The 15,207-nt window shown below is 47.4% G+C and overlaps 1 protein-coding gene across 13 annotated transcripts in view; it reads right to left on the bottom strand.

The window, feature by feature from the left end:
- The window catches only part of mctp1a (multiple C2 domains, transmembrane 1a), a 116,313-nt gene that overhangs the window by 49,727 nt on the left and 51,379 nt on the right, over positions 1-15,207 (bottom strand). For 11 of the 13 annotated variants that reach the window (XR_003410367.3, XR_014123961.1, XM_035529707.2 and 8 more), the window contains exons 3-9: positions 7,199-7,341; positions 6,972-7,051; positions 6,299-6,410; positions 4,650-4,688; positions 1,829-1,993; positions 1,449-1,579; positions 80-266 (exon numbers count right to left, since the gene is read on the bottom strand). Coding sequence is in view for 11 of the 13 variants with exons in the window: in XM_035529707.2 (XP_035385600.1) it covers positions 80-266; positions 1,449-1,579; positions 1,829-1,993; positions 4,650-4,688; positions 6,299-6,410; positions 6,972-7,051; positions 7,199-7,341 (857 nt within the window). In the remaining 2 variants the exon portion in view is untranslated. The remainder of the gene's footprint in view (positions 1-79; positions 267-1,448; positions 1,580-1,828; positions 1,994-4,649; positions 4,689-6,298; positions 6,411-6,971; positions 7,052-7,198; positions 7,342-15,207) is intronic. The other 2 variants (XM_035529706.2, XM_035529708.2) reach the window with 1 other exon arrangement.

Genomic DNA, 15,207 nt, shown 5'->3' on the forward strand with positions numbered 1-15,207 from the left:
TACTGGCCCAGAATCGGGGTCGGGGTAGGGGTGGAACGGCGGCTGATCTGCGTGCGAGGAGGTGCGCGCCTGAGCTCACGTATCTGTGGAGGATCTCTTTCCTCTCGCGCGGGTCATCCAGGACGTTGACGGACAGGTCCGCGATAGAGACGGCGGCCGAAGCGGTGAGGGTGACCAGCAGTGCCAGTGTTCCCTCGCCCTCCTCCAGAGAGAGGTCCAGCCTGTGCGTGCATTCCTTAGAGAGCAGAGAGATGTCCACCTGACACCTGACACACACACACACACACACGCACGGATTACGGTCATTATTGTCTTCAGCACAGAAACACCAGGCACAAATTGTACCTGATAGGTCTGAGTCACATCCAGTACCACAATACATTATTCATCCTCACTTTGGAAAGCGGAGAGAGAGCGAGAGAATTCCACTGGAATGTACTGCCAAAGGAAGCTCTGTGACCACTCTCTCTGTCTTTTCCTGCAGTCAAGTGACAAGCTCAGAGTCCTACGCGAGCACCAGTCCGGCCGGACCACCGTGTATGTAATGGAAGCCACGGCGATCACGATTCAGGAGGTAATGTGGACATCAGCAGGGGCCAAGCAAGTCCAGCCAGGCGACTCGAGGAGATGAGCATTTAAGGAAGGAGGAGTAGCCAATTACAATGAAGGCAACCGAAACCATTCAGACATGCCACCTCTGTGAATGGGAACATAGCAGGTTGCTTGGTCAGTTCTGCTAAGACATTTCTCTCTTCCCATTGCCAACAGCTCCCCTGTCTCTCATTTAATGGGGTCTTGCCTGGTACAGAAACGTGTGTGTGCACAACACACACACACACACACACACTTCATGGCCTTTTGGACAGCTTTATCTGCAGAGACTGAACCTCCTAAATGGAGGCTCTATAAATTTTGATGCTTGCTATGGGAAGCGGAGGATGGGCTGTAAAATCTCTAAAGCGGCATGTTTCGGCACGACTAGGCACCATTAGGGCGGCGCTCATCTCTGAAGTGGCCAGGAGGAGTCTGGGTCCTCTATAATGGCTGAGAGATGAGGGAGGAATCTGGACTTTGTGGCTGGCTACACTGAACTCTACCCACTACAGTGTTTGCACTGGTCGTTCATGAGTTATTTTCCTACGGAAGCCATAATGCTGCAATGGCAATCTAAGATAATTTTTCCTCATGAAGTGAAGTGTCAAACGCTAAATGTCGTATAGCGTGCAGGGTAGCCTGACTGATCACATCCTTTGAGAGGATATCGCATTTTGGCGGTGACCACATTGCCGTAGTAATGGAGCAGCCTCCTGCAACTGCCTCTCCTTCGTAAAAGACAAGCAGCCCACTGGCGTGGATAAGGAGACCAGTTAGACACCAGTTAACCACCCGTTAACCACCAGCGTGTTGAAGTGTGACAACATGCTGAAGAGACCAACAGCAGAACTCACCTGCCCATGAAGTCATCTCTCTTCCCTGCATCTCTGTCCCAAAGAGTGATGTCAATAACACCTCCTCGCTCATCGTACAAGTGGAAGTCAAACTGCTCCCTCCACTGAGGGTTCAACGTTTTGTGAATCGTCTGGGGGGGGGGGGTCCACACAACAAAAGGATATGGCTGCGTTTGTGTGTGAGTGTGTGTGCGTGGGGGGGGGGGGGGGGGGGGGGGGTCTCAGGAGGAAACCGTAATGAAAAGCCATTAAATCTTGATAAACACTGACAACAGCAACGTCAATTATTAGTTATGATTTCTGTATATGAAACTGACTAAGTTCTGAGGCTGGAAGCACTGTGAGCATCTAAACTTCGGGAAAGGTCTCTTAGGGGTTACCTTGCTTTTGTATTTCTGGTGACCCATCTTGAATTTGACATAGGGGTCACTAAGGCCATTAGCATCCATGGGCTGCAGATTACGGCCCTCGATCAGACTGATGCTGACGATTCCCCTCCACAGCTGGGCTTTCCTGTGAATATCTGATAATCTCAGACTCTGGTGCTGTCCCATAAAAACACACACACACACACACACACAGAGAGAGACATTGATATAAATTTCCGTGTAATTTTACATATAATCAGACACAAACACCAAACATCATTTATAGACTTTGCTGGAAATGAACATGAAACTGCATTGTAAAAACACAAAAATGAGGGTCTTATTCAGAACACAGCACTCATCAAACATGTACACACACACATGTGCACAGACACAGACACACGAACAGCTGTACACACACTATGGCAACCATTGCTGCTATCGTGAGCACGACCGACTTTTCATTTTTTTACAAAAATGCGTAAGAACACTGAAAGTGTACCAGTTGCCTCTGTTCTACCCAACCAATCGGACAACCCCAGATTAGACTAAAAAGACCTCTAATCAAACCGCTTTTGACTCCGGATTGAGCGGTATCTGTTTATGCACTGGCACAAGTATATCAGATAACTCTGTCTCAGTCTTTGTACTTAATCTCGCCCATTAGCGAGGCGCTTCGTTTCAAATGCATTTCATTAAACTCTGTGTAAACCCTTCCACGCAGCTTTGATGTGGGGAGCAGGCGGCTAATGCACTCGTCTCCGGATATTAGCGCTCGGCGTGCTGACTCCAGCACAGTAAAGCCCCGATCTGGTTTAGTTTCGGTCCGGTGGCCAGACAGCTAAGGCATGTGGGAGCTCTTCGCCCGCGGCAACGCTAATTGCACACAAAAAAAACAGCGAAATCCTGTCAGTTTAAAATGAAAAGTATTTCTGTGTAAAAAAAAACAAAAAAAACAACAAAAAAAAACAATAATTGCAGTTCAAATTGGGTCAGTGACAGATGCGAGAGGAAGCAAGCAGAATTAAGTTTCCTGAAGCAAGCCGTTTTTCGCCTGGATTGAATGCACGATGCGTCACCGCGGCGTTGAGCCTGCAAAGTTGGTGGACGTCTTCATTTCGGAGCTGCATCATAAACATAAATCCTGCTTGGTTTGCATCTACTGAGAGCATCGTTTACAGTATTTGTGCTTCATAAAAGAGAAATGAGGGGCGTAAATAAATCAACATGCCCCCAAGAGTGCAGAAAGTGACATAAAGTAGCTAGCACTGTTAAAGAATTCCCCAGTGCCACCCAAAGTGGCCCACTTCACAGTCTCAGCTAGGGAGGCGCTAGCCATGTTCATGCTTTTTAGGCATTTCCAAAACTTTATTTTATTTTTTCCAGAACTTTCCCCCCCAAAACTTAGCAGGACTTAGTTGACCTTTACCCAGTGTACGCTAGCACAGTGAGTCCATTGGCAGCCCCAATTCAACAACCATTAATAACTGGGCTCCGTCCCAGTGTCTAAATGCAGAACAGAACACCTAGCTAAGATATTAATGAGAGCTAAAGCGAAATGTTCTTTCCCAACAAGCAGGGCGCGTTTCGAGGTCAGTTCACAGATGCACAGCATGCACTGAGCAGCGGCGGCGATGGACAGACCACAACCGCATGCGCCCTCTCCCCATACACAGCCATTCACAACACAAGAAAAACAACCTGTGATGGAAATCTGTGACGGCACTTCAGCTCATGGGTCAACTCAGGAATCGCATCACTTACAATAGTTAAGTCGTCAAGGCAACAACACCGGCGGGATTTTTATTTATTTTTTTATTTGGAAGAAAGGCGCACACATGGGTAATGACACATACAGCTGACACGAGCAGAATCGCACCCCGAGGAGAAATCATTCAAATAGCTTCATGATTCCTCTGCATTTCACATTTCTATCAGGCCAAATATCAAAGTACTGGATTGTTTCATCTCTCTTCAAAATGCCCCTACTTTGCCTGGGCCAAGCACGCACAGATTTCTGCCCTGCAGGCTGGGGTTGTTATGTCTTCTCCGGTGTTTGTGGCCAGGTTTCTGATTGGTCAGGAGACCTATCACTCACATGGCCCCTGGTGCTGCAGATGTATGTGGATTTGGGCTTGACATTATCAAGCTGGTGCCCGTTACATTACTCTTTTTTTGTGTTTTTTCCAGATCCTGTCGGGTCTGTTGTTTATATCACTGCTGCAAGTAAACGTGTTTCTTTTTCTTCTTTTTCTCAATGTGGTAAATCTTTATGGTCAGGTAAATTTTCACGGCATTGTTGTTTAGGAAAACTCCGTAAATATTAGCAGTTTATAATGACAGCAACATCGACGTCCTGGTCGAGAGAAAGCCGCTCAGTTTTACAGCCCGTTGTGCAGCTGAAGCGGAATGGAGAGCAAAAAAAACAACAACGGAACGAATGAAAAAAAAGGGGGAAAAGGAGAAGCTTTATTTTCTCAGGCAGCTGCTGCAATACGCAATGGAAACTCTGAACACGCCACATTCTGACCGATCTACATTTGCATTTGGAATACGATGTTAAAATGGAATGTGGATTCTCGTGTTGCTGCGTCCACCATGTCGGTCTAGTTATTGCTTGCATATTGCAACCTGTGGAAAATAAAGCCAGGAAATGCAAATAAAAGTGACTGGAATAATAATAATAATAATAATAATAATAATAATAATAATAATAATAATAATAATAAAAAGGCAAAAGACTGGGGCGCCAGCGCCGCCTTCAGTCGGAGCAGAGCACTGCAGAGGGTTGGGAGGAATAGAGGTCAGTATAGCAGGGTCATGCGGTTATTACCTTACTGGATCGTTTCCAGCTCCTTCTCAAAAGCATGGTCTGTAAACGAAACAAAGCAGTTACGTCGCCAGCCTTGGCATTCCCATCGGGAAGAGGCCAATAGAGCCTCAGCCTGGAGTTTAGTTCAGCCCTTGAGGGGGCACACTGGAATGGCAGACTCCTGTCTTCACAACACAATGACCTCTTTATAGGGATGACCAGATCTCAAGATATCAAATCTAAATCAATTTGCTTTGTCTCTGTGTAAATATTTTCTGTACAGGCAACCATTTTAGAACCTCCGACAGATTGTGCAGTACAGTTAAAGATGACAAAGATGTCATAAAGGTGTCATATGCCCTAAGGGGGGATGAATAGAGGTGGACATATAGAAGCGTAAGAGCCTGAGCCATGATTATTTAGAGGAAGGACACAGGCCTCCACACACACCAAGGCCCATGATGCCAAGGTAGGCACTTCCATCCAGGGACATAAGTACACACACACGCTAAGTATCGGGAGCCTCTTACCACCAGTAGGTGGTGCTAAAGTGCCCATAAGTCATTTTCAGAGGCTCTCCAGGCGTATTGCTTAATAAATCATTTTTAGCAAGTCTTCAGCTTTACGAAGACATCACATAAAGCGGAACACTGCGATTTCCCTGTAAGCTTGCTACCTTCGCATGCTGGAGTAAAATATTTCAATCCACAGGGCTCCGAAACCTCTATGCCGGAGAGGCGGACCACACTGACTGCAGTTGGGGCAGGTGCATTTCAGCTGGCAATTCACTTAGTTCTACTCTCCTCTAAAATACCACCAACAAATGCTGGTGGTCTTTTAAGAATGCTCTTTCCCCCCTGGCTCTTACGGTTCTGGGCTCTGTAGGAAAATATGGATGGTTGTAGGTGGTTGATCCGCTGGGTCTATTTGTCATGTCCTCGATTGTGAAGACTAAAAACATTGAGTTAAGGAGTGCTGTGGATAACAGAAAAAAACAAACCGTGTCGTGATTCACAAAAACCAACCGGAGAACTCAACTGCATCTGTAGCTGGGTTCTTATGTACGCTGGAGCAGGATGCAGTCATAAACATGGACGACCGGCATGCGGTATGACAGCCCGGGATATGTGCAGTTAACTCAAATACAGGAGCTGTTATTAGCGTGCTGAGCTTTGGCTCGTCATGCAGATCCATATACGAGACACTGGGGTGACTGCAAATCCCTAACATTGGAACGCGGGTCACTTACAAAGTTTACGGCCTGGTTTCACATGCGGTATACATTATGTCACTGCTCAGACGTCTAAATAGAAAAGGTACTGAGCGGTCTTACTGAGCTATGTGTCGCGGATCGTGCTTCAACAGGACTCCACAGCGAGAAAACTCAAAATTCGTTCTGCTGTGAATCCTCCGCCAGCATACGCACGTAATAAATATCAAGCATCAAATACTGCAGTAACTCAAAAGTTTAAATTCCCCTTGATATTATACAGAAAGAAGGGAGGAAGTGAAAGAAAGCAGAGTGTTGCACTTGCACAGGAGCGACTCTCACCCTCCATGTCCTCAGGACCCCCAGGCAGACCTCAGGACCCCCAGGCGGACCTTCGGTTATCAGGGAGGAAGAGGGAAGGAGGATTCTAATGAGAGAATATATCAGGAAGATCACTTACTGCGTCCTTGAAACTGCCCTCCTTAGGCGTGAGGGTGACCGCCAGTTCCAGCGATCCCAGGTCATGGTCAGGGTATTGGGGGTCTTTCAGTTCAAGGATCACATCTAGAGTTCTGAACAGAGACGGATTTATTCAGACGTGGCAGCTTTGGTTAAAACGGCTGCTCTGGTAGGGTAGTGCCTCTGGAACTCCAAACCCCACCAGCGCACTTCGATTAGTGTGGAGCATTGTTTGGAATGTTTCGGTTGCATCCATATGCCTTTTGGTTTGATGGTAAATGTCTCACTGGGAATTCTAATCGAACTGGAATTAAAATGCAGCAATCTGTTTTCTGCTTTGGTTTACACCAGTGGAACCAAACTACAAATATAAACACACCTTTAAATCAGCCTCAGAATCTGAATTGTACTGTTTTTAGCTCACCTGGTAGAGCAGGTAGAGCAAGGTCTGACACCATGGTCAGGGGTGCGATTCCCAGGGAGCCCACAAAAGTCTACTGATAATTATTAATAATTGCTCTGGATAAGTAAATGTAAATGTTGTGAGGAAACACTAGAGGGCAGTATTGCCCTTTCACAGTCAAATGCACTAAACTAAAAGCCAGATAAGAAGCACTCCAAAAACCCCCCTCAAAAAACGTTAGATAAGGACTGTCAGGAGGCATGAGAAGGACCTTAGATGCTCCAGAGACTCCAAATAAAGATATGAAGAACCCATGAAGTCGTCCTGCAGCCCAAAGTCATAGTCAAAGACCTGCAGGGGCGAGAGATAGAGAGAGCGAGAGGGAATGGAGAGATAAGGAGGATGAAAATCCATCTCAACCAAAAACAGACAAGCCTAGTACGAGGATTTATGAAGGTCTTCTTCCTCTAACATATCCAGTCAACGATGCACACATACCTTGACATATAGGGGCTCCTTCAGGCTGTCTACCAGCAGAGTGACCTTCTCGTCCCATACGGGGTTCAGGTTCTTATGAATGGTCTTGCTACGGAACACCTCCTTCCCTGTGATCTTAAACTTCACGTAGGGGTCGCTGGTGCCTGAAAATCACGAGAGACGCAACAGGAAGGAATGACCCCAGGAGCTGGCAAAAAGCACAGCACTGTGTGAAGTTGACATGAATTACCGTTCCCTAAAAACCAGAGAGTGCGCAGAGCAAAACACAGTGACAGTGCCATTTTAGCTTGTTCTCAGATCCAGGAACATAGATCTTTATTTTTCATGTAGCTCTGAGCAGTTTAAAAAAAACAAACAACATAATCGCACACAATAGTCTTCAAGAGCAAAGGTCTGTCTTTGTGCCTGGTTAACTAAGCAAAGCGTGTGTCCACAAAAGCCCAGCTTGCGTAAAACACTGACCTTGGGTCCCCTTTATTGAACTAAGGCAGGTCCATGCAAATCTATGAATATAATATTCTGATAACCTTCAGATCATTTTTCTTTCCATGAATATTCATGAATATTCATATTTATTCTTCCACTCCCCCACCCCCACCTTTCTGGGGTCACAGGTGTGGATGAAGGTCATCTGGACCAGTGCTGCTTTCCTCACACACTCGTCTGGTCATGTGATTCAGCCCGTGAGCTCTGACTACCTTTCACGTTCATTCCCACATGCAACTGCCTGAGCAGACAGACACACACGGATGACCCGCACTCACAAATGAGGTGGAGCCCATTTGCCTAGTATAAAGAGCATCATTACATGGCGCAGTGATGGCTCAAAGTGATACTCCCCTTACCGCAAAACTATAATTGTGTCATGTCATTTTGGAAATGCACCCTTTTTCAACCTGTTCGCACTTTATATGAGACAGCCATACCTCAGGATGGCCGCTAGATGGCACTCTGCCACAAAATGAGACCTGGAAGCCTGCAGTAAATCTGCATCAGTCACCTGGCCAGAGTCTCCACATAGTCACTATTAGCCAACTTTAACCACACAGTTAGTTGGCCTTTAGCAATCCACATCCATTTCACTGCAGTCCCTAAGGACAACACGGGACAGTGCGACCTAGTGGTTACGGCACTCCCCTAGTGCTGTAATGTAAAATGTGTTACTCCAGCCACAAAACAAAGTGCCATTGGATACAGAGAAGGTGCAGCTGCAGTCCAGTCCACAGTGGAAGGCACAGCCCTTCAGTTACACAGAAAGGGATAAAGGCCTGCATGGGGTGAATCAAAGCACTGTTCATGAGAGAGTTAACCACGTACTATCAGTTCAGACTCCAATCACCTTCCACAATCCCTGCAGACCACAGAGTACCTTAGAAAACCACAGTGTGCGCGTGTGTGTGTGTGGTGTGTGTGTGTGTGTGTGTGTGTGCGTGCGTGCGTGCGTGCGTGTGTGTGCGTGTGCGTGTGTGCGCGTGCGTGTGCGTGTGTGCGTGCGTGCGTGCGTGCGTGTGTGGTGTGTGTGTGTGTGTGCGTGCGTGCGTGCGTGTGTGTGTGTGTGTGTGTTATCCTGCCACAACCTGCTCTTCTGAGCCAATCACAGCTCAGCTATCCTACCTTCCCTCAGCCTGGTGGAGCTCTGACTGACGCCGGTAGAGCAGCCTATCAGATCTGTCCACCACACTGGCCTTACGGTGCACTACATGCCTCGCACCTTTAATAGGCCTCAGGCACTCGAAAGATCTTCATGACCCTGCAGGTCTACCGCTGAAGTGCTGTCTCGTTCAACTGTCCAAAGTGGAACTCTGCTAACTTCCAGCAACACCTTGTGGTGTAATTTCATTCAGGGACACCCAAGTACAACCAGTAATGCTTTCTACATTCTTCTAATATCAAGAACCAACACAACTCCTTTTTTTCTTTAAGTAAACCTGGATTACTCGCTCAATTTATTTTTGGTGTTGACAGTTGCACTCTCTCCATTTTGAAACTCTGCAAATTTAGTCCATCTCACTGCGAACAAAATGCTTGCACACATTCAGACCAGTGTGCTCAGCCTGACCTTTGCCCTCTGCCTAGTGACACTGCATGACTCAGCATGTATGCAAACAGACCCCCGCACACCTCCCAAGAGCCTCCTGATGACACGCCAGACGCAGTCCGGAATACGCTCACTTTCAGACAACAGCCGTTTACTCATTTAGGAGGGCCTGCTGATCAAAGCATAGCTTCATCAATGATCTGGGATCAGATTTTGCCTTTTGTAGTCTACAGAATACAACAACATACATGTGGAAAGGCTAGAACAACCCTGTTCCTTCCTCAGACAGTACATGGGTGAGCACTTGATCCCTTACTGACCGTATCTCAAAATACTCATATACAACATAGCGATTATTATTCCGCTTTGTTTTCAGGAAAGCGATACACATGGCTGTAGGGAGGAGACTAAGAAGAGAGCTGAACATGCAGGTGATACATGTATGTCACGCGTCACAGTGCGAGCCGTCTGCAGGACCAGCGTGCAGCCGCACGGCCACAAAGAATTATGGGGGAAGTGTGATTCCACGGCTTAGCTGCTAAGCTGACTGAAATGAGTACAAGCTGTGGTCAGGCAGGATGAGTCAGCAAGGTATCAAGCAAGTGAGGGTTTTCCCCCCTCCAGAAAACTCACTGATCAGAGAAACTGACCAAGCCCTACCCCCATCCACCGGACCTGAAGATGGAGTGGACTGTGTGTGTGTGTGTGTGTGTGTGTGTGTGTGTGTGTGTGTGTGTGTGTGTGTGTGTGTGTGTGTGTGTGTGTGTGTGTGTGTGTGTGTGTGTGTGTGTGTGTGTGTGTGTTGAAGGCTGGCTCACTACAGCAGTTGGAGTGGACTGGAGGCTAGTCTCACTGACCCTCCTCCTCCTAGTCTGACTGACACGCCCCTCACTGCTCCCAGGCCGCTCTCCTTACACATCCATCAGTCCTCAGAGCACAAGAGGCTGTCTGGTAGAAGCGGCAGCATGAAATTAAAGGCTATCCACATGAATGCACCAACGGCATCCTGCACACACGCCACAGATCTAAAGCTCTAATGTCACTGTGCACTGGGGACATGAAAGTTGGGGGCAGTAAATCCATAATGGTAATATGCAAATAAATAAGCACATAAATGACTGCAGAAAGCGTTCCACCGCTTCTGTCTCTATGCTGACATGATGAGCATTAGTAAGTGCTAGCATTAGCAAGTTTAGCAAAAGGTAGACATGTAAAAAAAAAATAATAATAAAAAAATAATATAAAAAAGCACATGTACATCTCCATTTATCTGACACTTCTCCAAAGCAACTTACAATTATGAGTACAACTTGAGCAATTGAGGGTTAAGGGTCTTGCTCAGGGGCCCAACAGTGGCAACTTGGCAGTGGGGAGGCTTGAACCAGCAACTATCCGATTACAAGTTAAGTACCTTGACCACTGAGATACCAGTGCCCTATGTAAATGCTTTACAGGTGAGAACCAGTAAATCTTTTTGGAAAAAGTTTCTTTGATAGGTTAATTATTAAATGACTATTAATTCACCAACCATTGTCGTGGAACACTGCAGACTGGAACCAAATCAAACACATTTTCTTGCTCCTGGTTGCCCTTTAAGCAGTTCTACACTCGGTCTAAACGTTCCCTACTGTGGTTGACTTGAGGTCAGGGTGCAGGTCAGGGTGCAGGTCAGGGTGCAGGTCAGAGTACAGGTCAGGGTGCAGGTCAGGGTGCAGGTCAGGGTGCAGGTCAGAGTACAGGTCAGGGTGCAGGTCAGGGTGCAGGTCAGGGTGCAGGTCAGGGTGCAGGTCAGGGTGCAGGTCAGAGTACAGGTCAGGGTGCAGGTCAGGGTGCAGGTCAGGGTGCAGGTCAGGGTGCAGGTCAGGGTGCAGGTCAGAGTACAGGTCAGGGTGCAGGTCAGGGTGCAGGTCAGAGTACAGGTCAGGGTGCAGGTCAGGGTGCAGGTCAGAGTACAGGTCAGGGTGCAGGTCAGGGTGCAGGTCAGGGTGCAGGTCAGGGTGCAGGTCAGGGTGCAGGTCAGAGTACAGGTCAGGGTGCAGGTCAGGGTGCAGGTCAGAGTACAGGTCAGGGTGCAGGTCAGGGTGCAGGTCAGGGTGCAGGTCAGGGTGCAGGTCAGGGTGCAGGTCAGAGTACAGGTCAGGGTGCAGGTCAGGGTGCAGGTCAGAGTACAGGTCAGGGTGCAGGTCAGGGTGCAGGTCAGGGTGCAGGTCAGGGTGCAGGTCAGGGTGCAGGTCAGAGTACAGGTCAGGGTGCAGGTCAGGGTGCAGGTCAGAGTACAGGTCAGGGTGCAGGTCAGGGTGCAGGTCAGGGTGCAGGTCAGGGCTATTCAGGGCCAGCGAGCAGCCAAGCCTGACACCGGCATCACTGCCATGTCACTTTCCCATTCTTCCCAGAGACACTACTCTGACATCCGAGCGGTTGCTCTGCCTTGACACTCCTGTGTAGCACTATTTCAGTGGCTGTATCTTTCCACAAGTGTTACAAAAGTGAATTACTCTCACAGGCAACTGCAGTAAAGGAATTAGCAGTGTTGTCTGAATAAACCTGCTGTGTTCATTATGCAGACAAGCCTGTCCATACTTTGATTAGCGATACCGGCTTAGTACTATACCCTACATCGCCTCAAGGGGGCAACATGGTACTGCGTTATGTAATAAGCCACCACAGAAGCCCAAGCCCACCGTCAGCGCCCACTGCCTCACTACTGCAGACAAAACGTGGGCATATTTTGCCTTTAAAGCCGATTCGGGATTAGACAAAGGAATGCCAGCCTAATCCCAAGTGAGTGGAAGGAAGCCTCTGTGGATCTAGGATTAGAGAGCTTTGACAATGTGCAGAGAGCTTCTGCAGTAAGTTCCATCAGGAACACTTTATGTAAGCATCAAAGTGTGGGCGTTTTCAGTCTCACATCTAGTGTCCGATCAAGAAATGCCTCACAGAGACAGGAACAGTTTTTGCAATTTCTGCAATCAATAAAGTGTTGTTCTCTTATGTGCCGTCTAACTGACCCTCCCATCTGCAGGGTAAAGACGCTGTAATGGTCATTTTAAAGTGTCAAATTCATATTATGGTGTACTGTATTTTTCCAAGAAAGCCCCATAACCAAGGGTGCTGGAGTTCCACAGAGCACTCCGGTCTAACTATCTGTACTTAAACCTCAAGAGACTAGACCCTGGCGCACACACACACACACACACACACACACACACACACACACACACACACACACACACACACACACACTTAGAGCTAATGACTCCCAAATGCTGAAGCAATAGCATATGGCTGTGTATCTGCCTGGCTGGTTACTGCAAGGCCTGCAGATTTCTGCCATTCCCAGAATTCCAGCCTTAAAGAACAATTCCAGCCTTAAAGAACAATTCCAGCCTTAAAGAAGACCCCACAAACAACTGTTCAGTCTAATGGGCCTCATTACCGTACTTAGCAGTGGAAACCCCAGCTAATGGCTTCTGAATAATGAATTAAAAGACCAGTGTAAAAGTGTGGCAGATATGGCCACTCAAAAGCTTAATAAAACACAACAACCATCCGATGCTTTTAAGGAGTCGTTTGCAATACTGTTTCAATTAGTAATAGTTGGACTTCCAGTCAGGTCCAGGGCTCCATTTTTGCAGGACAAACAAATCTTTCAGAAGACTGAAGTGATTATTTTTCTGTGGGCTCCTCCCACAACCTCCACCCCATCCCCAAAGTCCCTGGATCCAAGATGCTTGGAAAATCAATACAGGCTGCAGAAATCCAAGTTTCATTTAGTTTCATTCAATCCAAATGGATATCCTGCAGTAATATGTCGAGTAATGCACTGATAAGAGCCTTGATTGAGAGATGCAAGCAAAGCTTTATGGCGACAGAAACCATTTCATCCGAATGCACAGATGGAATAACTAATGTAATGTCTGTTGATTATTGATGATATATGTGGAACTGTCGACAGACTGGGTTTGGAAACTTGGTACAGCACCGCATCAATTTTGCATGGCACGAGTATATAAATGAAATGTTTTCACTCAGGCACGCTCAGACAACGAACGTGTGTGTGTGTGTGTGTGTGTGTGTGTGTGTGTACACGTGTACGCGCCGAGGATGCACGCTTGTCACCTTTCCCAGTTCCCCCCCCACAAAGCAGCACAGGGCAGCCCGACATCCACACAGCCCCTCAGCCGCAGTACTACGTGCTGCTGGCCTTTCTCCCCCCCACATAAGTGTCTCTGCATCTCTGGACCAGCCAGCTCTGATGGCATCTTAATGGGCGAGAGGCGAGACTCTGTCACGCAGCTAAGAGACAGGCTACGTCTCCTCCAGAGGACAGAGGCTCGCTCACACGAGCTACGTTAACATGATAAAGATGCATGTTCCCAGGGTCCTATGTTTGAGAAGCATCTGGATGAAGCAGTGAGACCGCTCTGATAACAAAATGGAGGGAGACTCACCGAGAACACAGGAAATAACACAAAAAGAGGAACACTTGAGCACAATGAGAATTCTGGTGTAAAATTATAGGAAAACAAAGTAAACCAGGTTCCCATGAAATGCCTGTGGCGAATGAAATGAGAGCAAGCTAAGGCAGGATGTCGCACATTGTCTATTATTTCTGAATGAAAGTAACAAGTGTGCAAAGATGCAGCTGAGAAAAAAAGCAATACAGAAGGCAGAGAGGAAACCAGCTCACGTCACCACTCTCCTCCGAAGATTCATAATTACCCTTCCCAAAACTCACAACCGGCCACGGAAGCTATTAAAAGTCACTGAATAATGTACGCTGAGTCATAATTAAGCTAAAATGTTCTATTCCGTTCACTCAGTGTGCAGGCTGATGCTTGCCCTAGCACTGCACACACGCTTAGCTCAGACCCACTAAAGGCTCGGTAATGGCACCAGTGATACAGGGCCCGTCAGGTTCAGCCGTGTCCCTCCTGCGATCACGAAGGATCCGCAGTCTTAGAACTCTGACGCCCACGTGAACAGCTTGAGTGCTCATAGTGATTTTCTTTGTTAAATGTCAAGGGCCAACCGTACTTACTAGACTATTACACTTTCATTAGAGTCTGTAATTATGTTGTCCTGTATTATTCCAGTGACACACACACACACACACACACACATGTGCGCGCGTGCGCACGTGCATGCACATGCACACCTATCAGTTTCTCTTTAGCATGTGTTGATGGTGAAATATTAGAAGCAAGAAGAACAGAGAGTGACAACAGACAAGACGTGGCATCAGCTGTCTAAACACAGCCGCGGCTTCACCGTCCAGCCGCCGTTTCCCTTCTCAAACAACAACATGGACAGATTCAACACCCTACAGGCTACACCGCGAGACCGTGCGCAGTCAGAGTTGCTATCTGATTGTGATTTATACATCACTTTGGTACAGCTGTCCAAAGACATTAGCATGAAATTACTTAATAAACAAAGACTTACTCAGCCTACTTAATTACGAATAATAAATACATTAGCATAACCAAAGCATTCAGCAACTGTTACAGATATGCATTTGTTAATGCATCCCTGTAGAGAAAACCGTGTGTCATTCATTTGTGACAAAAACCTTCGTGAAACTGTCTGCATGGGTTTGGATGTGTGTGCAGGTCACACTGTTCTAAGTTGCTTCTCTTTGATTAATACCTGCTGCATAGATATGAACTTACACACAGTTTTACAGTGCTACACACACAGCTCTACCAGATCATTCTATCAGCGGTCATCCAAGAGTTGTGTGTGTGTGTGTGTGTGTGTGTGTGTGTGTGTGTGCGCGCGCGCGCGTGTGTGTGTGCGTGTGTGTGTGTGTGTGTGTGTGTGCGCGTGCGTGCGCGCATGCGTGCGAGTTGTGTGTGTGTGTGTGTGCGCGCGCGCGCGTGTGTGTGTGTGCGTGTGTGTGTGTGCGTGTGTGTGTGTGTGCGTGCGTGCGTGCGTGTGTGTGTGTGTGTGTGCGTGTGTGTTTTAGAGC

Source organism: Electrophorus electricus, chromosome 5 (genome assembly GCF_041902795.1).
Source record: "Electrophorus electricus isolate QZ-2024a chromosome 5, ASM4190279v1, whole genome shotgun sequence".
Classification (NCBI taxonomy): Eukaryota; Metazoa; Chordata; class Actinopteri; order Gymnotiformes; family Gymnotidae; genus Electrophorus; species Electrophorus electricus.